Genomic DNA, 24102 nt, shown 5'->3' on the forward strand with positions numbered 1-24102 from the left:
TTAAAAGCCACTCAGTGACAACCTGTGAAAGAACAATGCAAAACAAAATGTCAGTTGATATAAATTCAACAGTTTTTACTGCTTGCCCACAAAGTGCATTGTGTCTCACTCTCTTGGTCACTCATTTCACTAGTCCCTACATAATAAACTCCATTGCTTAGTCTATAGTGAGCATCCATACTGAGAATGGATATGGTGAGTATTGTTTGGGTAGATTGCAGTATTTTAAGACCTGATATCTTTCAATTTGACTTCTTTTAGGCCAACAAAATAGTATTTTTATTATTCCTTGTAGTGTGGCAGGGACTTTACATTCAGACTCTCATGCTGGAAAATAAAATTTGCAGAAAATATAATTGAATAGTCAACTGCAAAATAATTAAATGTGAAGAAGACACATATCGAAGAACTTTCAGAGACTTCTAGAGAGTGGTACATTGGGGATGGAGGGACTCTACTCTTGGGCTACAATATTTATCTCAGTTTCCTGCAGATTTATTCCACTGTGATTTACTGGGTGTAGTCCAAGGTCAGCAGAGTCCAAAAAATAGGTTTAAAAAATCCTTGTGCTGGGAGCAATGAGGAAGAAATATATACCGTAATTTTCCAAGCAGGCTATATCCTCCATACTCTCCGTCCTCGCCTTTTTCTATTTATATATTTTTTTCCTAATATTTATGTACTTATTTATTTCGATTATGTACTGCAAGTCTCAAATAGTGTACAATCAAGAGATTAGTGTTTATACAAGGTGGTGTTTGCAGGGGGGTGCATTGTACTTTATAGCTTGACGCTCAGGTCTCCTATTTTTCGTGAGGGACTTAAATACAACATCACCCATGACGTTGCAGAAGGAAGATAAACATGGCGTCGGGACAGCAGTGGGTGTTGGTGGAAATGGTGCAAGCATTTTATGAGGTAATGTTCTCTTCTCGGCGGCTCAGTCGAGTAGAATACTTTTCTGGCGTTTACAAGCAGATTCCTCGTATGTTTAGCTACGTGTTGATGTTAATTTTGTCAACTTCTCAGTCAGGAAGTATCCGTGGCCTGAGGAAGGTGATTGACAGACTCGCAGCCTGCTGCTCCTTGTGTTGCGGTTGATGTAACTTAAGGAGCAGTCAACGCGAGGAGGCAAAGTTTCAAGGAAGTTGGTTGATACTTAAACTATTTAGCTTCATGTGTAACTAGATACAAAAGTGTAGAACATTATTTTAACCGATTCATCACACGGTATTGCGTTGAAGCTAATATCAACAGCAACACTGAATGTGTAATCGTTATTTAACTTAACCCTTGAAATTGTGCTTCTTGTCAGTCCAGCTGCCAGTGAGCCTGAAGTGTTGTAACGCTACTACGGAAATATGAATAAAACAAAATATACAATGACGTTTATGTTTTTTAAAAACCGTGCAGCTGCTGTTTTAGGTAAAGTTTGATAGAAACAGCCTCAGTAGCTACAGACCAAACCAAAAAGCTTGATGTACAGAACTGCTCCAGAGAAGCTCAGACTCTGCTGATAGCCTCATGTCACCTGTCTCCTCCATTGAAAGCCACATACATTGTTATCCACAGCGATTAACTAACCCTGTTATGAAAGTTCACCGTCCTTTCTATAGGCTAAGTTTTTTCAGTGTCATTATTTCATAATTACTATAATTAATAAAGATATATATATATTGCTGGAAAGTTCTGTGGTGTAACATCAGAATTCTGTGGAAACAGTAACATACATGACAAGTTCATGACATTACTAACTGGGCTGAACTCTACAGGTGGGTTTCCTATGCTAACACCTTTTACCTTGCTACATGTGTTTGGCAGTTTTGTTCATATCCAGGGCTTCTTGTATAGGATTATAGGTTTATTACCTGAGAAAAACCTTTACAAACATGCCAATTTAACAACCAAAATTTCACCCAATATTAAGTGATGTGTGAGTTATGTGTTGGGTTTAAATGACAGCATTTAAATGTGTTTATAAAATAAAACAAATTGTCAGGGATAGAATGGTTAAGTTCTGGAATTATTTCCATCCATGGTGCTTTCACAGTCCATCAATTTATGAAGATTGAGTGAGGCATTCAATGTCTGACATAAAGGATTGTTAGCCTAATAAAAAATAAAACCTGACAAGCAGCAAAAGGGATAATTACAGTAAATTATTGGACAACAGAAATAATATTAAAATATATGGAACATATTGAATGACATTATTTAAAATGGAACTGGAAAAATATGGATCCAACCAGAGCACCAAGCCCGGTTTATACACATGTTTTGTTTTTGTTGTTTAAAGTTACCTTTCGAGGTCAGAGGAGCTCAAAGATGAAATAAAATGATTTAAAGATGCAATTTTGAAAAAATATCTAATTGTGAATATTGAAATTGCGATATGATTTGTGATATTAGAGGCAATGATCATTTTTACATCATTGTTGTCATTTTCGTTGAAAAACATATTAAAATGATTATGGTGTGATTTTTTTTTTTTTTTTTTTTTTTTTTTTTTTTTTTTTTGTGGGGCTCTGTACCAAAGATGTTTTATTAAGTCTGTAGAATATTACAAATAGGTCAGGACATCTCTGCAGCACAACCATTTTTAATTTAAAATGGTATTTTGACACACATTTCACCTTTAAAGAAAATATTGTGCCCCCTGCTATTTGAATATTGCAGCAGGCCATATAGCAATTTTGATATCGATAAATTGTTCAGCCCTAATTCACAGCTTTCATTAACATATGATCTTAATCTGGATATTCAACGTGGATAAGGAGAAACGCACATTAATGTAGGTGAATGTGATCGGCCAGCTGTAAATGTAATCTATACAGTGTGGCCACATTCTAAAAAGAAAATCCACCCAACAAGTTGAAAGGTCATCTAACTCCACCTCTTCCTGCTAGCTGCAACAAGCCTGGCAGAAGTAGCAGCCGTAGCTTGAAGAATATGAATGACCCCCATCCACAGCATTGCTTCTCTTGACCTGGGACACAACATGTTGACCAACCCTGCCAAACTAATGTGCATATTGAGATCAAACAAACACTATGTGGGTAGAATCAAGATAACAAGCTGTTATTATTATCAGGTGTAAATACAGAAGCTCATGGGTCAGATGTCATTATCCAGAAATGTTAATTCTGTCATTATACAGATGTTTATGCCAGGAGGAAATGGGACCTAAATGTGGTGAATTTAGTCACCAAAACAATCTCCATGTCTGTCTTCTTCAGGCTCCTGCTTATCACCTGATTCTGGAGGGGATCCTCATATTATGGATCATCAGACTTCTCTTCTCTAAGACCTACAAACTCCATGAGACCTACCGGCTGACAGAGAAGGTAAATTCAACACAGTGCATTGAAAAGCAAACAGCTGTAGTGTTTGTGTATTTGTGTCACCAGACAACTGTTATGTGGTTGTGTGTTACAGGAGAAGGAGGACCTGATTGAGGAATGGCAGCCTGAGCCTCTTGTTCCTCCTTTTTCCAAAGACCATCCCTCCCTCAAATACGATGTCGTCACAGGGTAAAACACATAGGACACCCCTCTGTTTTACTTCCCTCAAACATTGGCTGAAGCCAAATGTCCACAAGGGCCAAGGGTCCACCCAAATGTGCTCATAGACTTCAGTCACTGTGAAGATGTTCTGTCATTCTTTACGGGTGATTCTTTTCAGCTGCTCTTTGCTGGAGGGATTTTGTTGCTCTACCTTCTGCTTTAAAATACTCCAAAGATGTTTTATTGGATTCAGGTCAGGGGACACACTTGGCCAGGTCATAGTTTTCACTTTTTTCTTCTTTAAAAACTCAACATTGTGTTTGGGATTGTTGTCATATTGGAAAATTCCCCTCTTGCCAAACTTCTTGAGACTGGGAGTCATCTTTTCATTAATTATTAGAAACATACTGGATCCCATCTGATCCAAATCAATTCATTCTGGTTTCATCTGATCAAAGAATGTGCCGCCAGTATTCATCAGGCTTCTTTTCATGTTCTTTGGCAAACTTTAATCTGGCAGTTCTGTGCCGTTTTGTGAGTAATGGTTTCCTTCTTGGACGTCGTCCATAGACGTTGACTTCATGCAATGTCCTTTGCACTGTCTGAGCAGTCACTGAAACACAAATTTCCACAGATAATCCTTGTGCTAAGTTAGAAGCACTTGCTTGTCTGTTTTTCCATGCAAGGTTGCATAAATAGCGAATTGTGTGGGCTTTCATTTTTCCAGGATGGCCACTGCACCTTCTGTTATTGGTAGTACGTGTCCTCCTGTACATCCTGACCACTGTTGCGACTGTGTTTTGGCTTCTGTGCAGTAGTCTACTGATGATCTTGAAGTCTCATAATCTGGTTTCTTACTTGTTCACGTAACTCCTTATCATGTGGAGCCATGTTGCATCAGACACAACCCAGGCCAAAACTGAGAGAGTTGTGGTGTTCACAGTGCGCCATAGGAGCATCAAATGAGGCGGATCAATATCGCTTTTAGTGCTTTTGGGTCTTAACAAACAGAAATATGAGCACTGTACAAGAATGCTACCATCCTTATGAAAACAATCACATCTGAGATGAAAAAAGAGACTGGGACAAAGAGCTCCATTATGCAAAGCCATATGTGCTACAAATTAATAGATTCCTACTAGTGAATGTGATCCCTGGCCTTGCTTTTCTTTGCTAAGCTCCATTATCGGGGGTTGTACTTAGTCACTTTAAGTTGTACAGAAGCCTCAGAGTGGTCCGTTGTTGAACGACGTTGTTCTGAGACAGCTAAACTTCTCTGGTAGAGTTATCCAGTAGGTGAAAATGCATGTTTCATGATCATGCCCTGCTGTTTCCGTAGCTCTGCAAACTGTCACCCACAGTGTAGAGCTCTTCAGCTCCATTACCATGTCCCGTGTGTCCTGTGTATCAGAGATAAATCCAGTCCATGTCCATCCATCCAAATCGTGTTGTGAACTCTGACTCAAGCCACTGATGTAGTTGTATATTTCAGTGATGCTGTGCTACGTGGACAGCTTTCTCCAATGTGTCGTTCAACGGTTCCAGCTGACGTGGGAATGTCTTTTTTATTTTTTATTTTATTTTATTGTCTCTTTGTTTGGTAAGCCATCAAACAAAATCTCTGAGCTACAGAGGAAAGCCTCCTTAACACAGTTGTGCTCATTAGGGGCAGCTGTGGATCAGGAGGTAGAGCGGGTCGTCCACTAATCGGAAGATCAGCGGTTCGATTCCCGGCTCCTCCAGTCTGCATGTCGATGGGTCCTTGGGCAAGATACTTAACTCCTAATAGTGCCATCAGTGTGTGAATGTGTATGAATGATTAGATTTCCTCTGATGGGCAGGTTGGGACCTTGCATGGTAGCCCCTGTACACATTCAGGGTATGAAGCTGAATGGGTCATTTATTGTGAGTTTTGCAGCCACTGCAGGTTCTTCTACTTAATGTCATTTTATTTGCTTTTTTTTTTTTAGCTTTAAACCACATATCATGTATTTCTTTTAAATGACAAAAATACATGGTAAATTGCAGACCACACTACACACTATAGTGGAAAATGGAAAATAACACTGTTTTATGCTCTGTCAGTCAGTGTTAAACACTGTTTTTCATTCCAGCCCTCCCAGCCACAAAATCATAATCAATGGGAAAGAGTGCACCAACTTTGCATCATTTAATTTCCTGGGTCTCCTGGACAACGAGCGGGTTAAGGTCAGTATTTTGTCTTTTTAAAGACAGCACTACTTGTAATTTTACTGAGTGTTTTTTATTTTGCATCCATGTATGATTGGAACATTGAATACATTCCTTTCTCCTCTTCTCACAGCAAAAGGCTTTGTCATCTCTGAAGAAATATGGTGTTGGAACATGTGGTCCAAGAGGCTTTTATGGAACTTTTGGTGAGTACAAAAAAAAAAAGAAAATAAAAAACAGAGACAGTGTCGACCATGTGTTTCTTAAGGTTTGGATACTCTCACTCCAATATGTGTTAAAGTGATGGGCCCTGGGTAGAGCTGTGGTAGGATGAGCTGTTAGCAGTCAGTCGTAGGCTGCAACCTTTCTCGGTCAAGCATACTCACCCGCAAGCTTAACGCTGTTACATCTTCTTAGAGCACATCCACATTAGGATGTTTATTTTTAATGCATCTTAATCCATCTCTCTGTTTCAAACCTTTGTCCACACTAAGCCAGCATATTTTCTATGATCAATCATCAAATATCAGTATACCTGAAAACACAGTGCAGCTCTGTCAATAACCTGGATTTATGTTGACTTGGTCAGATGACATCACGATTATGACATATCATTATGATTTTTCATTGTTTCTCTAACAGATGTTCACCTGGAGCTGGAGAGTCGTCTGGCCAAATTCATGAAAACAGAAGAGGCCATCATCTATTCTTATGGCTTTGCCACCATCGCTAGTGCGATCCCTGCCTACTCCAAGAGGGGAGACATCATCTTTGTGTAAGTACTGTCTCTGCTAACAGGTTTGAAACAATACTGAACCAGCAAGCAGTGATCAGACTGAAAAAAATATTTTATACAAATCCAATGTAAAATGTCACATGACCATATGTTCATGCCAGTGCATGAATATACTGTATGGTCATATAGAATGTGATTCTGCAGTATTTGGTCAAGTACTGCTTATCTGCTGACGGCATCTTTCAGCTGACAATAGCCGTGTTCCCATTATACTATTTTTATGCACATTATGAAGTATCACATTAAAAAAGCTTCATGGAAACACCAGAATTCAAAAAAAAAAAAACTTCCTCAATTTTGCAAATAATTTTTTACGCTAGCTTGAGGTGGATTTTGGAAATGTCGAATAAGAGTTCGTGCACAAAATGGGTAACGGAAACACATTTGTGGAATAAACATTTAACTCACATGACTGATCAGCTGTTTCCACTCTTGGCGTCTTCCAGCGTCTCCAGATAGCATGAAGCATGACCAGCACTAGCTAACCGAAAGAACAATCACAACTTGCCCAACTGAAACAAATTCCTGAAGACATCTCTCCATTTTTCTCTCTAATTATATATTCTGTCTATAGAGCTTTAAGTTAAAAAGAACGTGTGGGATTTGCGTCCCGTCATTTTGTGTTGTGTCGTTGGTTGTATATCCAGGGATGAGGCAGCCTGCTTCTCCATCCAAAAGGGCCTTCAAGCATCTCGCAGCTATATCAAATACTTCAAACACAACGATATGGAAGATCTGGAGAGGCTGCTGAAGGAGCAGGAGCTGGAGGACCTGAAGGTCAGTACGGGGCTTAAGCATTCTTTCTGTATGAAGGTAGAGATGAGGGAATGACTGATAGGCAGGACAAAAGCACACAGTGTGAGAGGTGGGCTTATAATGGCCTAGCAGCGTTAGGTTAATCTTGGGTAGCCTGGGGTGAAGTAAGGAGTGAATTTGTTTGCATGTGTGTGGGGGACATGTCAGTGTTTGTAGACCTGTGTCAGGGTTAAATAGCAGGAGAATGAATGTGTGCAGATTACTATAGAAGTACAAGTGTGTTATGTGTTTGTTGCTTTATGACACAAATAAACACTGTGAAAATAGTTTGGAGATCAGGGTGTAGTGGAGTTCTACGGCAGACAAAGCAGATGGATGCGTAGGGTGGGGTAAATCCTGCACATAAAGCTTTAGTGCAAATATTATTTTTATCCCATTTCTCTCAGCTTTTTTACCTAAATGTTCTATATCTTACTTTCTTTTCTTTACTTTCTTTTCTTTCTGTCAAAGTCTCATATACTAATATCTTTTGTTTCTGTTGCAGAACCCTCGTAAGGCTCGAGTGACCCGGAAGTTCATTGTAGTAGAGGGGCTGTACATCAACACTGCAGATGTCTGTCCTCTCCCTGAACTGGTAAAATAAATGCACTTTAAAAGCTACTTATCTAACTAAAACGGAAGCAGTCTCTGTCTGCCTGTCCTTCAACTTTCTCGACAAAATAAACTTAATGACCGAAAGCCTGGTCAGTTTATGAATCCCTGTATAACTGCTGTCAGTAGAGCCATGATTAAATAATCATTAAGAGCCATCTGCAGGCCCATTCCTAATTTGTGGACATGACATTGTTTAACTCATCAATCATTTTTGAGGCTGTACTGTTACTCATATATCTTGTTACGTGTCTTTGAGTCAGTGTAAAGGTGTTGTGACCACAGTTTATGATGTAAGAAGTCCTGATTTTTGAGGACATTTCCTTCTGTCTGTAATCCTGACGACTTCATGTTGAGAACATAACAGTGCTGTGTATGAACATTTAACATCATGTAACTACTTCAAACATCCAACTGATCTCTAGCTGAATCTTTGCCTTTTGATTCACAAACCTTCTGTCAACAGTACATTAAAAGCTGCAAAGTAGCCGAAGTTGTTGAGCATTGAGAACTGATGTTCTGTCATCATCTGTAGTCAACTTGAGCAATCAGGTGGTACATCTGGGAAATATGCAAATGGAGTAACTCTACTCTAACACGTGCCCCTTGCCTCATAACTTCATGATTTGTTTGCCATTGATGCTCCAGCAGTCCAGGTAGCCATTACTGTTAACAATCAGCAGTATGTGTCAGCTTTACACAGGTCTAACAGTCAGCTTTCAATTCCTAAACTTCAGCTTCATTACTTACAAACATGGAAACTATATCTAATATGGTATGATAGTATTCCACGTCTCCAATTATTGTATTTGTGTAACTTCCAGGTGAAGCTGAAGTACAAGTACAAGGTGCGGATCTTCCTGGAAGAGAGCATGTCTTTTGGTGTGTTGGGAGAACACGGCCGAGGGGTCACAGAGCACTTTGGGGTCAATGTGAGTACACTCAACTTGAAATAAAGAAAAACTGTACACTTGCACAGTAAAGGTCCAAGCAGCGTATCAGAAACTGTTCTGAGAAACACTTGAACCTGAGAACAGGTTGTTATGTAGTCTCTGCTGTGGTCATAAGAGTAGGTCAGTATATTATAGCACAGTGACAACGTCTTTCCATTTTTTTGTTTTTAACATTCTTATGTTTGTGGTATGATGCTATGCCTCAGGCCTGCACCTGCCTACATTCATCTGGTGTGCAACAGCGTTTTTGTGCTGATGAACTGCAGTGAACTTATTGGCTCCAATAAAGATTTATTGTAATCATGTGACTAATATATTCAATTTGATCAACTTTTTCAATAAACAAAGATGGCCTAAAATCATATAAGCCCTCATTGTCAGTGTTCATACAGTTATTTTAGCCACACTCTTAGCCTCCAGTCTGGCTGCATTGAACCTGTACAGCCTGCAACGTAGCTTTATTGACAATTTTAACCTGTTCTGGAAACACTCAGCCTTCTTCTGTTGTGATGGCGTTCACCCCAATGGCCTAGGCTCACACACTTAAACTGACAATTTATTCTACTCAATCTGGAACTCTCCCTCACCCTGACAATCCTCCATTGCATGTCCACTCCTGGTCACTCCGGTCTCCCTCCCCTACAAACCACACTAGCTCCCCTTGTGGTTAGAAGAGCCTACTATTACCTCCCTTAGCATATGTAGCTCTACACTTAATTATTTGGACTACTGTCTCCTACTGTTAATTTCTCTTGGAACTATCATCTTTGACCATAATAATACAATGGACAGCAACCACATCAAGGATCTCATAGGAACAACTTCATATCAGTCTCTTTAAAAAGTAAACTGATTCAGTAACAGCCCAGAGACATTGACTAGGCCACTTTTTAAGGTATGTTCACTTTCTAATAAGACATTTCTTATTAATGACCTTATTATGGAGCGCAAACTGGACTGTATGTTTTTAACTAAAACCTGGCTCAGCACTGATGGACCTACCGTTGTTATTGAGGCCTGTCCCCATAACTATAGTTCCTCCCACTCCTGTAGACAAGACAGTGGGACTGCAACTATTTTCTCATCTGCTCTTGCTAGCAGAGACATATCTTTAAGTGACTTTTGTTCGTTTGAACATCATGCCACTATACTCAGGTGTGGTGGCACTGTGCTGGTAGTAACTTTTATACAGGCCCCCCCAAGCAACGCTCCCTCTTCCTAGCCGACTTCAGAATTCTTATCTATTATCTGCAGTAAGTGATTTTAACCTACATGTGGACAATAAGTCAGAGTCCAAAGCAATGGAATTTTTAAATATTCTGAATCATATGGATTTTACTCAGCATGTCACAGGTCCTGCCTGCTATGTGTGATCATTTTTGTTTTACCCTGCACAGCACAGAAAAATACAGAAACCCTTGTTAAAAAATGGTGTCTAACCCCTAAGTTTGCTTCAAATTTCATGACCTGTTTAGAAAGCATACCAGCAGTTATTTTACCCAATTCATGTGATGATCTATTAAATCAACTAACTACAAAACTTTGATCAACAATTGACACTGTTGCCCCTGTCAAACAAAAAAAGGTCATCCCCAAACAGAGAGCCCCCTGGAAAAATGAAAAAAAAAAATTAAAGAGGGTTGTTGTGTAGCAGAAAGAGAATGGAGAAAATTCCATGTCCACCGTGACATTTTCCAGGAGCATCTTGGTGTGTACAAAAAGGCAATCAGAAATACTAGACTCATTTCTCCAAACTGATCAGTGATAAACAGAGTAATCCAAAAATCCTCTTTTCAACAATTGACCAGGGATAAGATAACCACCATCAGGTCTGGTATTACTAAGCTAAGGACTGATCTCTTTTGCCCTGGTTGACACTGAAATTCTTCTGAGGGTAGTATCCCAGCTTAAGCCCTCCACTTGCCCTCCTGATCCCATCCCCACCACCATTTTTAAAACAACTTTTAACTATTCATCACATGAGATCCAAGCTATTATTAACTATTCTTTACAGACAGGTGTTTTTCCAACCACAAATAAGACTGCTATGGTGAAACCCCTCCTCAAGGAAAAACAACTTTGACTCATCTGTATTCAGCAATTTTAGACCAATTTCTAAACTTCCATTTTTAGGCAAAATTTTAGAAAAATTAGTTTTTAAGCAGCTAAATTATCTTCTTACCTCAAGATAAAGATGACACATGGAATTTAGATCCAGACTACACTTTGTCAGTGTTGGGTATATTTGTCATGTGTCTCATGTGTGGATTGATAATCTAGTACCATCTCTGCTCCATGCAGATAGATGACATCGACCTGATCAGTGCTAACATGGAGAACGCTGTGGCCTCCATTGGAGGCTTCTGCTGCGGACGCTCCTTTGTGATTGACCACCAGGTAAATACAACAGGGGTTTTGTTGATGCTGGATTTAAAAAATGACTGTTTAAGAATGTACCAGTTCACTAGAGTTGAAGTTTTGATGAAGTTGTTAATCAATTGCACTTTACCTCTGCTCCACTTAAAGGTTTGACACTGTATTATCAGAAAGTAACCACACGCCTTGACTTGTCATAGCAGGAAAGGAGCAGGTTGTCATGCAGACTATCGGTAGATGCTACAATTTACTGATGTTCCCTAAACTTTAGAGTTTAGGAGAGCTTAACTCTCTAAACTTTTTCAATTCATTCTCTGATGGTAGTTCTTATCACTATGGATGTAATCCCACCTCTGACCACAATGTGGGTTGCATTGGCAGAGTGGTGCTGTCTGTATTTCCACTCGTTAACTGCATGGGCAGAAGAAGAAGCAAATTAACATTGTGGAAGCAATGTTGTTTATAGGGTATTATTATATGTTTCTTGAGAACTCATCCAAACAACTTCACACATCGACGTTGTACTTCCTTGAATCCACCTGCCAGGTATGAAGTAGATTGGATAAATGGTTCTCAAGATACGTGAAGGACATACATACAGACAGACAGATAGAGATTCCTTGCTTTATATAGAGAGATATGTTTCTGTTGATCAGTGTGAAAATACTAATCCTACAGACATCCATATGATAGAGTAAAAAGTAACATCAGCGTGTCTGTGTTTCGTAGCGTCTGTCGGGCCAGGGCTACTGTTTCTCTGCCTCCCTGCCTCCCATGCTGGCTGCTGCTGCCATAGAGGCCCTCAACATCATGGAGGAGGATCCAGGTACTCTGTTTTTTTTTTTTTTTTTTACAGCTTACTCCTCTTTATCTTTCCGTTTTGGGGTCCTATTTACCTGAACTGTACCTGAACCTGTCTGAGACAGAATATCATTACAGGCTTTTCGATTTCCATTTTCTAATCCCCACTGTTTATATACATATTTTTTAGTAGACACAGTTGTGTTTTCTTTTCTTTTTTTACCTGTTTCCACTCATCTATCTATCTTTATCTGCTTTACAGATATTTTTACTGTTCTGAGGGAAAAGTGCAAACATGTTTACAAGGCGTTACAGGGGTAAGTTCCACACCATGATATTTTTTCTGTGATTACAGTCTGTCAGTGTGGCTTTAAATACCTCACAGTAAAAACACTTTCATAAAAAAATGTTTCATAAAGACCTCTATGTATATGTGAAATTGTCTAAAAATTTAAATTTGATTCTTGCCAGCAAAACTTAAACAAAGGGGGATATTAACAAAGCATTTGTGGCCCTCCTGTGGGCACTAAAACACTCCAATTGTGTTTTTCATTTACTAAAGGACGACACAGAGTGGCACCTCTGAGTATAGTGTGTTTGATCTTATACAATCATTATTTAAGTGGCTCCTGTTCAGAGGTGCAAAATATGGGAGGTGGGAATGTTTATTCATACAAACAGCTACTGCACTGCCCACTCACAGAAATGGTCTCTGATAAATACCAGAGAAAAGCAGGTGTAAAACTTTTCTCACAGCAAATGCAAAGCTGCTGTAGAAAGTTCCTCTACGGCATAAAAACAATGCAGAAGCCAGTTAACATTCACATGACTTTACCTTCCTGCTTCTCTCAGCAGCCTCCTGTTTATTTCTGTTGTAATGTAATGATTCACCGCAACTTTAGTTCAATGCAATACAACATAGACATGTTCATGTTTTGATCTGTTCACAGCAATAATAGGATGGCCTTTTCCCCATCTGATATAAAGTGGTAGTCCTCAGTTTGAATCTATCACATCTGAATAATGACAGCACTAGGAGTCACCACTGTCCCGTAGACTGCAGCAGTGAGCATGTAGTGAAACTAATCACGTCACAGTTTACAGGACTGTCATGACTCAGAACAGCTAATGTCGCAGCTACTTTACTTTTTGACTAAAAATAACCTTTTTGTGCAAGTTGTAATAACATGATTTTTTTCAATTTAGACATTTACATTTAAGCATTTGGCTTCTATCCAAAGCAACTTGCAACAAGGCCTATAATGACTTACAAGATCTTTTTTTTTTTCATCACGTTGGTGGAAATGGGCTTTCCATAGCATTATATTATGTCATAATTTCAGTTTTTTCTTTATCATCCATGTATTACAGAACTCCAGGCCTGAAGTTAGTAGGAGTACCATTGGCTCCAGCTCTTCACTTACAGCTGGAGAGAAGTTCAGGCTCCAGAGACTCTGACATGCAGCTGCTCCGCACTATTGTAGATTATGTAAGTTCTCCTTTTTCCAGCAGAATACATCACACTCCTGCACCATAGGATATTGAAAGATGATGATGATGATGATGATGATGATGATGATGATGATGATGATAGTATTCTTTTAATCTCTATACTCACAGGCCAGAGGTAGCTCTTTGATAACAATTTAACTTTGAACAAGAGAATACAAAAAACAACAAAAAATGTCCATATGTTAGAAATCATAACAATTTATTGGCTAAAAATACTGTAGATATATATATATATATATTTCAAATTCTCCTGCATCTGTAGAGAAATTGATGATGCGCTAGTGCAGTCTGTCTTGAGTGTCTCACAGTAGTTCCCATGTTTTCTGTATCAGTGTTTGGAGAGACACGTGGCTCTGACTCTTGCTCGTTACCTGGAAAAAGAGGAGCGATATCTCCCTGCACCCAGGTAAGCTGTATATCACTGCTGGAGATACTCTAGCATATATACTGATCATATACTAATTAAATAGTGACTTACTAATAGTTCCATAAACAGTTTCTCACATTTTATTTTAATGATGGTTCATTTTTACCATGTAACAGTAGTCATAGTGGGACTGTGGTAGTAGAAGTGTTGTAGTAGTGACACCAGCAGTGATCTTAACAGTCATGATATTAATATTCCTGATGGCAGAGTAAAAAGTTACTTTGTTTATTGCTGAAGAGAGAGAGAGAGAGAGATAATGACTTTATTTTCTTTGAGAAGCAGATGTTTGAATCTGCAAACATTTTAAAGGAACAGGAAACTCATAATCATGAATGTGAAGTTTACTACATGTTAGTTGTTTTGCCATCAGCTCTTAAAAAAAGCATTGAGTTACTGTTACTGCTGCTCCTACGTTGTTCCTCTACCTCAATGTTATCATCCTTATGTCTTGCTTCAGACACTGGGTTTGAAGTGTGTTGGGCTCTGTTTCATCACAGGGAAAAAAACACTGCTCCACCTGTGTGTCTCCTCTGATGTGAGATTGACAGTCATCAATCTAATCAGTGTTAACAGACAGTGACTTCACCACTTCTGTGGAATTTTGAACAGTGCAAGACTATTACGGTTGAAACATGTGCATCTGATGCATTTATCACCATAAAATTTCCACAGAGTTTATTGCAAGTGAGAAAGACAAAGGATACGTGTGTGCAAAGTGAATTTCAACAACTGGATACAAAGCAAATTGACTTGGTTAAGCTTTTAGTTTAGATACAATAAAATCAGCGATTAAAGTTGCATTTATATATAAATGCATATTATCTCTATCATGTCAATTGTTGCATTATAATGCACTAACCCTAAAATCCAAAATAGTTCTTCTATAAAGACCTGCTACCTTATGATAAAAGTTATGTTATATAAAAAATTCAAACAAATTCTAATGTCAACAATGAACCTTAAAAATCATTAAATAGTGTTTTATTTTCATCTTTACAATAAAGGATGCTGTCTTTTAGGAGAATTATCTTTTAATAAAAACAGATGAAATACTTTTTTTACCACAAAATGCAGAGAGTTTCAGTTAGTTTTAACTGCCCTGAGTATTGCCTGCAGGCTTCATAAGTACAGCCAACAACTTACCTTGTGTTTTATTTGAGTTGTGAGCACAAGGTAATAACTGAAGGACACTTTCCTCATGTCTGTGCTTTCACAGGAAAGACTTTTAGTCATTTCATTTCAAATGTGTCTTAAAACAACAGTCAAGTGTCCAAATGAACAGTGAAACATGTTTTTCTTGCTGTAATCATTCCTCCTGTTCATACTGACCATTAGAAGATCCCTTCATAATGTACTTACAATGAAAATCCACAGTCCTCCTTCTGTGCAAAAATGTATTTCAAAGTTTATCTGAAGCTAATATGAAGCTTCAGCATCCAAATGAGTCAAATCAAGTAGATATCTTTCAACGTTAGTCTTTTTAGTGCCAAGGTTCCTGACCTAGTTGTTGTTTTAAGACACACCTGAAAAATTGTGAACCTATCTTATAAATGCTTTAAGTATATCACATGTATTCCTACATATGGATATGGAGGAAACAACTCTAAATAATCTCCTGTAACTTAAATTGATGCATCAATGTAACAAACTCCTCCTCTCTTACATCATAATAGTCAAACATGGTATGTGTGATTTACTCACTGATTGCTTTTAAGTTGGGTCTCTTGAAGTTTAAAGAAAATATTTCAATAAAAAGGTTTAATTGGAAAAGAATGACAATATTTATGAAGATGGTAACAGAGAAAGGTGTGGTGAAAGTGAATCATGGAAATTTGAGTGATTTTGAATCAAGATAAGACAGGGAGGAGATGGAGGAAATTTAACAGTAGAAGAATATATGGGACACATGAGTAAAATTATTGTATGTACATTATTTAACTTATGTACATTTTTCATAAATCACCACCTTATGATAATGCAGAAGGTGTAAAGCTCAGTGAATTGTTTCACTATGGAAATAAGTGTGAAAATGTTTCAATAGAATCACCCCTGTACATGTTTTTAGTCTTAGTATTGACTGTTGCACCTGTGTGTCCTCAGCATCAGAGTGGTGGTCACCATCGAACAGACAGAGGAGGACATCCAGAAGGCTGTGTCTTGTATCCAGGAAGCAGCTTCAGCCATCCTCAAATGACAGCACAGAGTTCATCCCTGCTGAATCTATGCAGATATACTGGAGCTTTAGAAGCAGTCCACTCAGTGGACCGGGTAGGACATCACTGTAAGGGGGAGCACTCCCAACCAGACACTCTCATTCACAGACTGTGAGCTCTGTACACTGAATGTGTCGTGAGGATCTTTACTGATAATTACACATTTTATATCGCCTAGCCTTGCTTTTGTTTGTTTCTTAATAATTATTTGCCTTTTGTTCTCATTTATCATGTGTCATATTCATACTACATGTACTACATGTTTTATATTGTTATGAATGAAAGTGTTGGCCTTCTGCAGGACTGTCATGAATGAATGATAATGGCTTCAAGTCACTAATAAAGAATATCAACTGCAGTGAAAACTAAACTTGATGTCCACAGACCAAATGACTTGTTGCTTTTTATGTACTGACCAAAGAGTAGACACTGTGCTCATTGTTTTATTTAATACAGTATGTCTGCAGTGCTCTAGTACATCAACTCTGCACAAGGGTCCTGATTTTATATTGTTTTCTCCTAAAATAGACACTGACTTTTACACCAGAATTTTTATTCTTTGTTTTTCAGTTGTTTTTCCAGTTGTTTTTTGTTTGTTTTTTGTTTTGGATTTTTTTTTTTTTTTTTGCATTTCTGATCCCTTTTATGAAACATAAATACATCTGATTTAAATTAAGTTGTGGTGTTTGTGGGCTTTTTTTATGGATTGATTATACATCTGGTTTGGAAGAGAAAACTGCACACGCCTTTATCGTTGTTGCAATTTAGGTTTTTCATTCAGGTATTCCAACAGCATGGTCTGAATAGGTTTCAAAAAGACACAGTTAACAGTCCATCCTCTGTAGAAGCATATGTAAACTGAGTTTCCTATTGGCAGACCAGTGTCGTTTTATTTTTTGTTATTAATATGCTGCCAAAGCCCCTACAGGTTTTCTCCTTGTCAATGGCACAGTTGTCAACTGTCTGCAATGCTCTATTCAATACTAATACATGTATCTGCAAGGACAGAGAGCTAGTTAAAGTAATCGAGTATTGTACGCAAACGGGCAGCTCCGGGTCTGAAAAGTGAAGCCAATATGGAAGTGCCTTAAATCTGCATTCTCTAATGGCCAGCAGGGGGCGACTCTACAGGCTGAGTCCGTTTGGATAGAAGTTTATGGAAAATGACCATGTTTCTCACTTATTTCCTCAGTAAATACTTTCCTAATGAGTTTATGGTCTCAATCGCCAGTTTCAATACAGCATGATGTTCATTTTGTAAATTATGGCCCCATTTAGAGTAAAACACGATAAATCAGCGTATGTTTAGAACGTTGCAACGTTGAGATTGACGAGTCGTTACCACAACGGTGTGTTGGACCCTGGAGAGCTCCTGACCAGCGAGCTCCACACTCTCGTCCAAATATGGTCACTTCTCTTCACCTCTGGCTCCAAAAAAAAAAACAAGATGGTGACGGTCAAAATGCCAAACTCGACGCTTACAACGGGAGTCCACAAATCAATGGATGACGTCACGGTGGCTGTGTCCATCATTTTCATAGACTATGATTGCAAGTCCATAAAAGTCGGGCGCTTCCTGATGCTGTAAATCTCTTGCAAATAAAGATTAAAGTGGCAAAAAAATTGCCACTGTCCCAAACCAGTCCCGTCCCCAAAGACCCAAGAGCCCCCCCAGTCACCAAAGCCCAGTCCAAGGTGGTCCCATCATACAGATATGGTTGGGATAAAGGGATTAATAATACGTAACAGAATAAAGCATAACAAAAGATGAGAATGAGTATGCAAAAAAGTTAATAAAAATAAATAACTTAATGATTTTTTAATTTTTTTTAAAGTTGAGAATAGAAGGGAAAGAGGTGAATAGAGTAGAGTTGTTGAGTGAAGAGGTTCAGTATAATTGTTAATTGTATGTCTGTGTATAGCCTGTGAATTATTGCGCTTGTAGAATGGTAGAAATGAAAATAGTTAGTTAGGTTCCATAACTAATCTGTTGCAGACCAAGTACACCCCTTCATGGCAACAGTATTCCCTGATATTACCTGATGGCAGTGGCCTCTTTCAGCAGGATAATGCACCCTGCTACACTGCGAAAATTGTCCAGATATTGCTTGAGGAACATGATAAAGAGTTCAAGGTGTTGCCATGGCCTCCAAATTCCCCAGATCTCAATCTGATTGAGTATCTGTGGAGCCTGATCCATGGAAGTCCCACCTCGCAACTTACAGGATTTAAGGGATCTGCTGCTAACGTCTTGGTGCCAGATACCAGAGGACACCTTCAGAGGTGTTGTGGAATCCATGCTTCGACAGGTCAGAGCTGTTTTGGTGGCACAAGGGTGACCTACACAATATTAGGCAGGTGGTTGTAACGTTGTGACTGATCGGTGTATATAAGCTACACTGAACTGTGAGTACACCACCTGCAGACTAGTATGTGCTGTATTAAGAAGACTCGCCTCTGGCTGAAACATTACAATGGTAGTAAATTAATAATCAACAGTTATTCTTTCACAAGACACTTGATACAATGTGTTCCATATTTCACTAAAGAGTTTGTGCACTTACTCTGAATATATGGAGGCTAAAATTTAATAAATACCCCTGACATATGACAATGCATAGACATGCTTTATTTCAATTTATGAAAAAAACGTAACTTAAAAAAATTAACTGAATAAACATATTTTATAAATCCAAATAATTTTTAAAAAATGTATCTGGTCCAAATTTACCGGAGTGGGGTCTTGGGTTAGGGGACATGGATTTATGACCTCATTGTATCTAGAATCCTGGCTACAGCTTTAGCTGTCACATAGCCTAAATGTAGTGATTCAAAAGTCCAATATTTCCCTCTGAAATGAGTAAAAGTATAGTTACATAGGGAAATACTCAAGTGAAGTACAAGAACCTCAGTATTCTATTGAAGTACAGTACTTTGTAAATGTACTTAGTTACTTTTCACCATTGATTTATAGTTCTCTCTTTATGGCAAGGATGAGAGGTAAAAATCTGTTCAGGGTCCCCCTAAAAGGTTTTGGTCAATACTGCTGTTAAGCACAACTGAGATACAGATTTAAATTTAGAGATGTTTCCCTCAGTGCTGATTGGTTTAAGTGTTCATACATCTGCAAGTGCACATGCTGTCACATCACTGGAAATGCATGTACATGTACAAAGGTATGTATGGGCTCTTTGCCTCAGGCTGAAACACATCCAACTGGTTTTTAACCTGTATTTTACATAAGAAAGAGGCTGATGATAGCATTAATCTAATGAATTATGAAGTCAGCACAATCATGTCATAAAACATGAAAAAGAAAGAAAAATAAAAATAAAATAAATTTTGTTAAGTCAGATATTAGGAAATTGTTTTCCACAGAAGTCACACACAGACATTACAGTTAAGTAATTGTGAAATGTATGACATAAAAAAGACATTTGAACTTAACACAGCTGTAAAAATAAATAACAATATCAATTCTGAATGTATGTATGTATGACTACTTGTAATGTGTTGTCCTACAAAGAGTTGTTTTAATTGATTTTTTTACCTAAAGCAACCGTCAAGGTGAAAATGTATTGTTTGACAAATGTTACACTGTCTCAATTGAAAAAATGGGGAAAGCATGATATTAATGGAATGAAATCAGGTCATCTGTTGGGATTAATACGAGTATAATGTTGAGTTTGTTCATTCTTGACCTTGGACACAGTAACTTGACACAAACGTCTTCACAAATGACTTGTAGTTTTGCAGTATGCTGGTTGTGAAGCTGCTGTGGTTCTGTCTGTAGATGGGGCCCTCTGCAAAACCTTCTCGCACCTCTGTGTGCGCGTGTAAATGCGTGCGTGCGTCCTTCCTGAGCTCGAGGAGGCCACTCTGGGACCAACAGCTCCGGAGGAGCCGCGCGGCTCTCGACGTCTCTGCCGGACTGAGCAGGGGATGAACGCGGCTGTGTTTTCCTCTCTGAACCCGCATCTGTCCCGTACCTTCATGTCGGACTTCTCTGTGACCTGGAATCAGAGCTTTCTGTGCGGACCCGGCTACTGACTTAGAAAAGAAGAAAAGGTGAACATCCAACAGAGGAAGCTCGGCTTCTTAAACTGGATGAAAGTATCTTGAGTCAGATTTTTGATATTTTGCTGCACAGGCTGTGAGTGGATTCTGGCGCTATGACCACCTCCATGAAGAGTCTGCTCTGGGTGCTTTTCCTTGCTCTAAATCTGAGATGCGACGGTAAGTCTCTTTCATACCGCAAGTTTCTAAAAGACAGAATTTAAGACTTAACTGATGTGCTGCGCAACATGTAGCCCAACAAGAAGATAGTGATTTACAGCCAAGCATAATGTTCCTGTGATCGGCTGCAGGGTTCATTTCAGGAACTTGAGAAATAGTTTCTAGCATACCCCTTTTCTTCATGCGTTGAGATTATTTTACACAACAGATGGAGTTTTTCCTTTTGGCTTTTTCTGGTTGCAATCAAAATAAAACTCAACAAAACTGTACTAGATCCATTGTGGGGTTTGGAGCTGGAGATTTCACATCCCATCTGCAGCAAAAGGATCATAATTGCTTTACATCAAGAGATGGCATCCCTTTAAACCTCAACCCTTTCACACAGTTTCATCTCTATTTCAGCTACTTTAAAGCTCTTTATTCACCGTTTCAGTCTTGTTTAATTTGGATTTAAATGTCGTGCTTACCCCTTTAAGTTATTTGTTTCAGGCACATTTCACCTTCATCTTTAAAATGTTTTAGATGGTTTTAAGGGGGAGTGGGGGTGGGGGGAATCTCCCCCCTATAGCTTTCTGTGACTACTTAAACACTCTTTGTCCTCTTTCAACTTGTTGACATGTGTTTCAGCTTCTAGTCTTCATAAAAAAAGGTGCTTGTGTCAGACTCAAAGGGCCACTGTGTCGTTGTCATGTTAATTGAATGCATAGCTCGAGGTGATCTCGCGTCTTTGTCAGTCATGCTAATTCATTTACTCCCCCTGCGGGGGGTGAGAGCTGTTGAGATTTCCTGTTTTCAGCTCTGAGGACTTACCATTTGGTATGAAGTGAAAGGGGCATGGGGGGTGGGGCGCAGAGGGCTAAATCATTAGCACTTTCCCCCTCCTTTCCCCTTTTTGGTTGTGCAAGCAGCATTTCTTCCTATTTCTATGACCTGCACTCAGGACTGGAGATACAGTGTGGAGGGGTCTTTGAAGGAAAGAGACAAGATTAACAAGTTGAGATTCTTCCTCTAAAAGAAGTCAAAAGGCAGCTCTTGTCCATACTCTATATGCTAGCTTATTAGAAATTCAAATGTGTCAGTTATCAAGTCACCAAACTGGTCTGGGCAATATCGCAATATTAATAGAGAGAAAACACTGTTATTTGAAAAAAACTCTTACAATAACTGCACATGTGAAATTAATGTTTTCACATGTGTATGTGTACATGCAAGCCGGTATAATGATTTCTTTCATGTGTTAAATGTATGAAAACCGTATATGTGGATTTTTCACATTTCAAATGATGTTTGACATGTGATATTACATGTGATGTTCTGTATTTCACATTAGGTATTTCTGTAAGTCATGTGCCTATGAGAAAATTTTACATCTAAAATAGGTTTTCACATGTGATAAACATGAAAATTGTTTCACCTCTACATTCACATGTGCTTTACTTGTAACATGTATCTCAACATGTAGAGCTGCAAAGAACAGTCAATTACTTGATTAGTTGACGACTGTTAAATTGGCAACTATTTTGACAATCAATTTACCATTTTGAGTCATTTTTTAAGAACAAAAGTCAAAATTCTCTGCTTCCAGCTTCTCAAATGTGAATATTTTCTGGTTTCTTTAATCCTCTGTGACAGTAAACTGAATATCTTTGGGTTGTGGACAAAACAAGATGTTTTAGGTCGTCATCTTAGGCTTTGAGAAGCACTGATCAACACTTTCACCATTTTCTGAAATTTTATGGACCAAACAACTAATTGATTAAGAATCAATTAGAGAATGTACAGATTAATCATTGACAAAAATAATCGTTAGTTGCAGCTCTAATATCATGTAATAATCAAACTAATATTCAAAGCAATGAACTGTGTTCCACTGTTACCCAGTAAAAACTCCTCATATCTGCAAAGCACATACACCAATAGCTAATTTGATTGGTTTTTAATTGCAACTTGGTCCTTTATTGATAAAAATATTTAATTATCGCCCAAACCAACTTCACAGTGCCGCTTACAGTTTCTCATAGCATACTGTGGTGTTTTGGTTTTTTATATGTGATTTCTCTGCAAGGCAGTCATTGACTTCCATTTATTTAATAAGAAAAATCAACTTGAAACTTACTTGAGTTAGGTCATCCAACAAATATCTTGCATGCAAACTAAGTATCTACAAGTTAGTTTTCATGTATTTTCATTCACTTCAGTGCAATCAAGTGAATGGAAACTAGCGACTGCCTGGAAGATAGAAAATACATATAAATCATAAGTCTAAGGGCCCTGGCACAACAAAATGATCAACAACCAGTCAATGGGTGAGCACTGTATGGAGGGACAACATGAAATAGCTTAAAGCCAAAGGCAGCAGCTGTGAATAAAGTGGAAGCTTTTCTACTAATGAGTACTCACTGTGATATGACTCACCATGTTGAGGTTAGAGCAGAAAGGCAGAGCTGCTGCTGCTGCTGGAAATGGAGCCAGAGGGCCTTCCGTTGCTGTGGGGGGGTGTTAAAGGAGAGCTCTGTCATCCCTGTGATCACATTTAACCAAAGCCTGTTGGGGATACTGAAAAACAGCCACCTGGCACAGTAATTGGTCAACTCATCATGGGTAATGATAAGGGCTGCATATAATTTCTCATTTAACAAAGAAACCAAATATGAAATGTAACATAAGTGCTATTCTGTGCTGGTGACAAAAAAAGTTTGAAGCCCTATTTTTTTAACTGACTGTTTTTGCAGGTGTGCTCACTTTCAGTTTTACCTCCAAATACTGTTGGCTCATTGATTGTGTGACTGCTTGTGTTTGTTACCCTGTAGGACCTATTTTTAGTGATGTAGCCGAATTCTGAGATTTTAGCAATAACTTTGGTGAATGTGATAACTGACAGAACTGATGGCCAGAGCTACAAAAAATAAAACCCAAGTTGTAATAAACTGCAGTTTTCCTTTCATAATACAATTTATTGCTTCGTTCTAAGCAAAACCATTCCAACCACTATATTTTTGAAGTGTTGCTAATACTGTCTTTTCCTGAAACCATTTTAGAATGCAGACATAAAACAGCAGGTGAGAGTGATTCATGTGGAGTCTCATTCTCAGTTAGGGGGAAACAAACTATTCATGCTGTTGTAATCAGGTGCTCCACCAATCACATTAGACATAGTTTACTAAATACATCTGCCACTTGGGGGTGGAGCGTCTCTATGGTTTGATGTACTGTATGAACTAATAGCATTGTTATTTAGCTACAGGCCAAGCACTGATGTAACTGACAAACATAAGGAGTGATGATTAATTGTTGCATGGCATGCACACTACAAGCTTTTCCCCAAAGTTTTATTGCCCTCACCATATACACCCTGGTTTACCTCGCGTCTGTGTTTCCCTTTCCCCTGTCTGTAGCTGTGAAGTGAAGCAATGCGTAGCAGCACTGGACAAGCCAGAGAAGTTAGCCAGAGGTCAGTCCATTAATCTGGAGTTTGTGGAAATGTGAAGGAAGTGTTCAGAGCCCTCAGTTTTCCCTCCGTTTTTAGAGCAAGAAACTTGTAATTCTGTGCTAAGAAACTTGTAATTCGGTGCTAAGAAACTGTAACTTTAGAAAGAAGAAATAATACAATCTTCCTCTTACAAATGACAAATGAAAAATAGAAATCATAAGCATAAAAACACACTCTTACTAAATTCAACACACAGGG

General features: G+C 38.5%; 2 protein-coding genes across 3 annotated transcripts in view; both read left to right on the forward strand.

The window, feature by feature from the left end:
- Window positions 1–826: 826 nt before the first annotated feature.
- On the forward strand, window positions 827–16548 carry sptlc1 (serine palmitoyltransferase, long chain base subunit 1). Its single transcript, XM_044334269.1, has 15 exons — window positions 827–918; window positions 3237–3344; window positions 3436–3530; window positions 5618–5711; window positions 5827–5899; window positions 6336–6468; window positions 7137–7266; window positions 7790–7879; window positions 8721–8828; window positions 11151–11246; window positions 11955–12051; window positions 12289–12343; window positions 13398–13515; window positions 13871–13944; window positions 16066–16548. The coding sequence occupies exons 1-15, from the start codon at window positions 865–867 to the stop codon at window positions 16157–16159; spliced, it is 1419 nt and encodes a 472-aa protein (XP_044190204.1). The 5' UTR covers window positions 827–864; the 3' UTR covers window positions 16160–16548.
- A 3139-nt stretch (window positions 16549–19687) lies between these two features.
- ror2 (receptor tyrosine kinase-like orphan receptor 2) overlaps window positions 19688–24102 on the forward strand; it is a 65702-nt gene continuing 61287 nt past the window's right edge. The window contains exons 1-2 of one of the 2 annotated variants that reach the window (XM_044334550.1): window positions 19688–20246; window positions 20329–20414. In XM_044334550.1, coding sequence (XP_044190485.1) covers window positions 20351–20414 — 64 coding nt within the window. In that variant the 5' untranslated portion in view covers window positions 19688–20246; window positions 20329–20350. Of the gene's footprint in view, window positions 20415–24102 lie in introns of both variants that reach the window. The other variant, XM_044334549.1, reaches the window with a different exon arrangement.

This window comes from Thunnus albacares, chromosome 18 (assembly GCF_914725855.1).
Source record: "Thunnus albacares chromosome 18, fThuAlb1.1, whole genome shotgun sequence".
NCBI lineage: Eukaryota > Metazoa > Chordata > Actinopteri > Scombriformes > Scombridae > Thunnus > Thunnus albacares.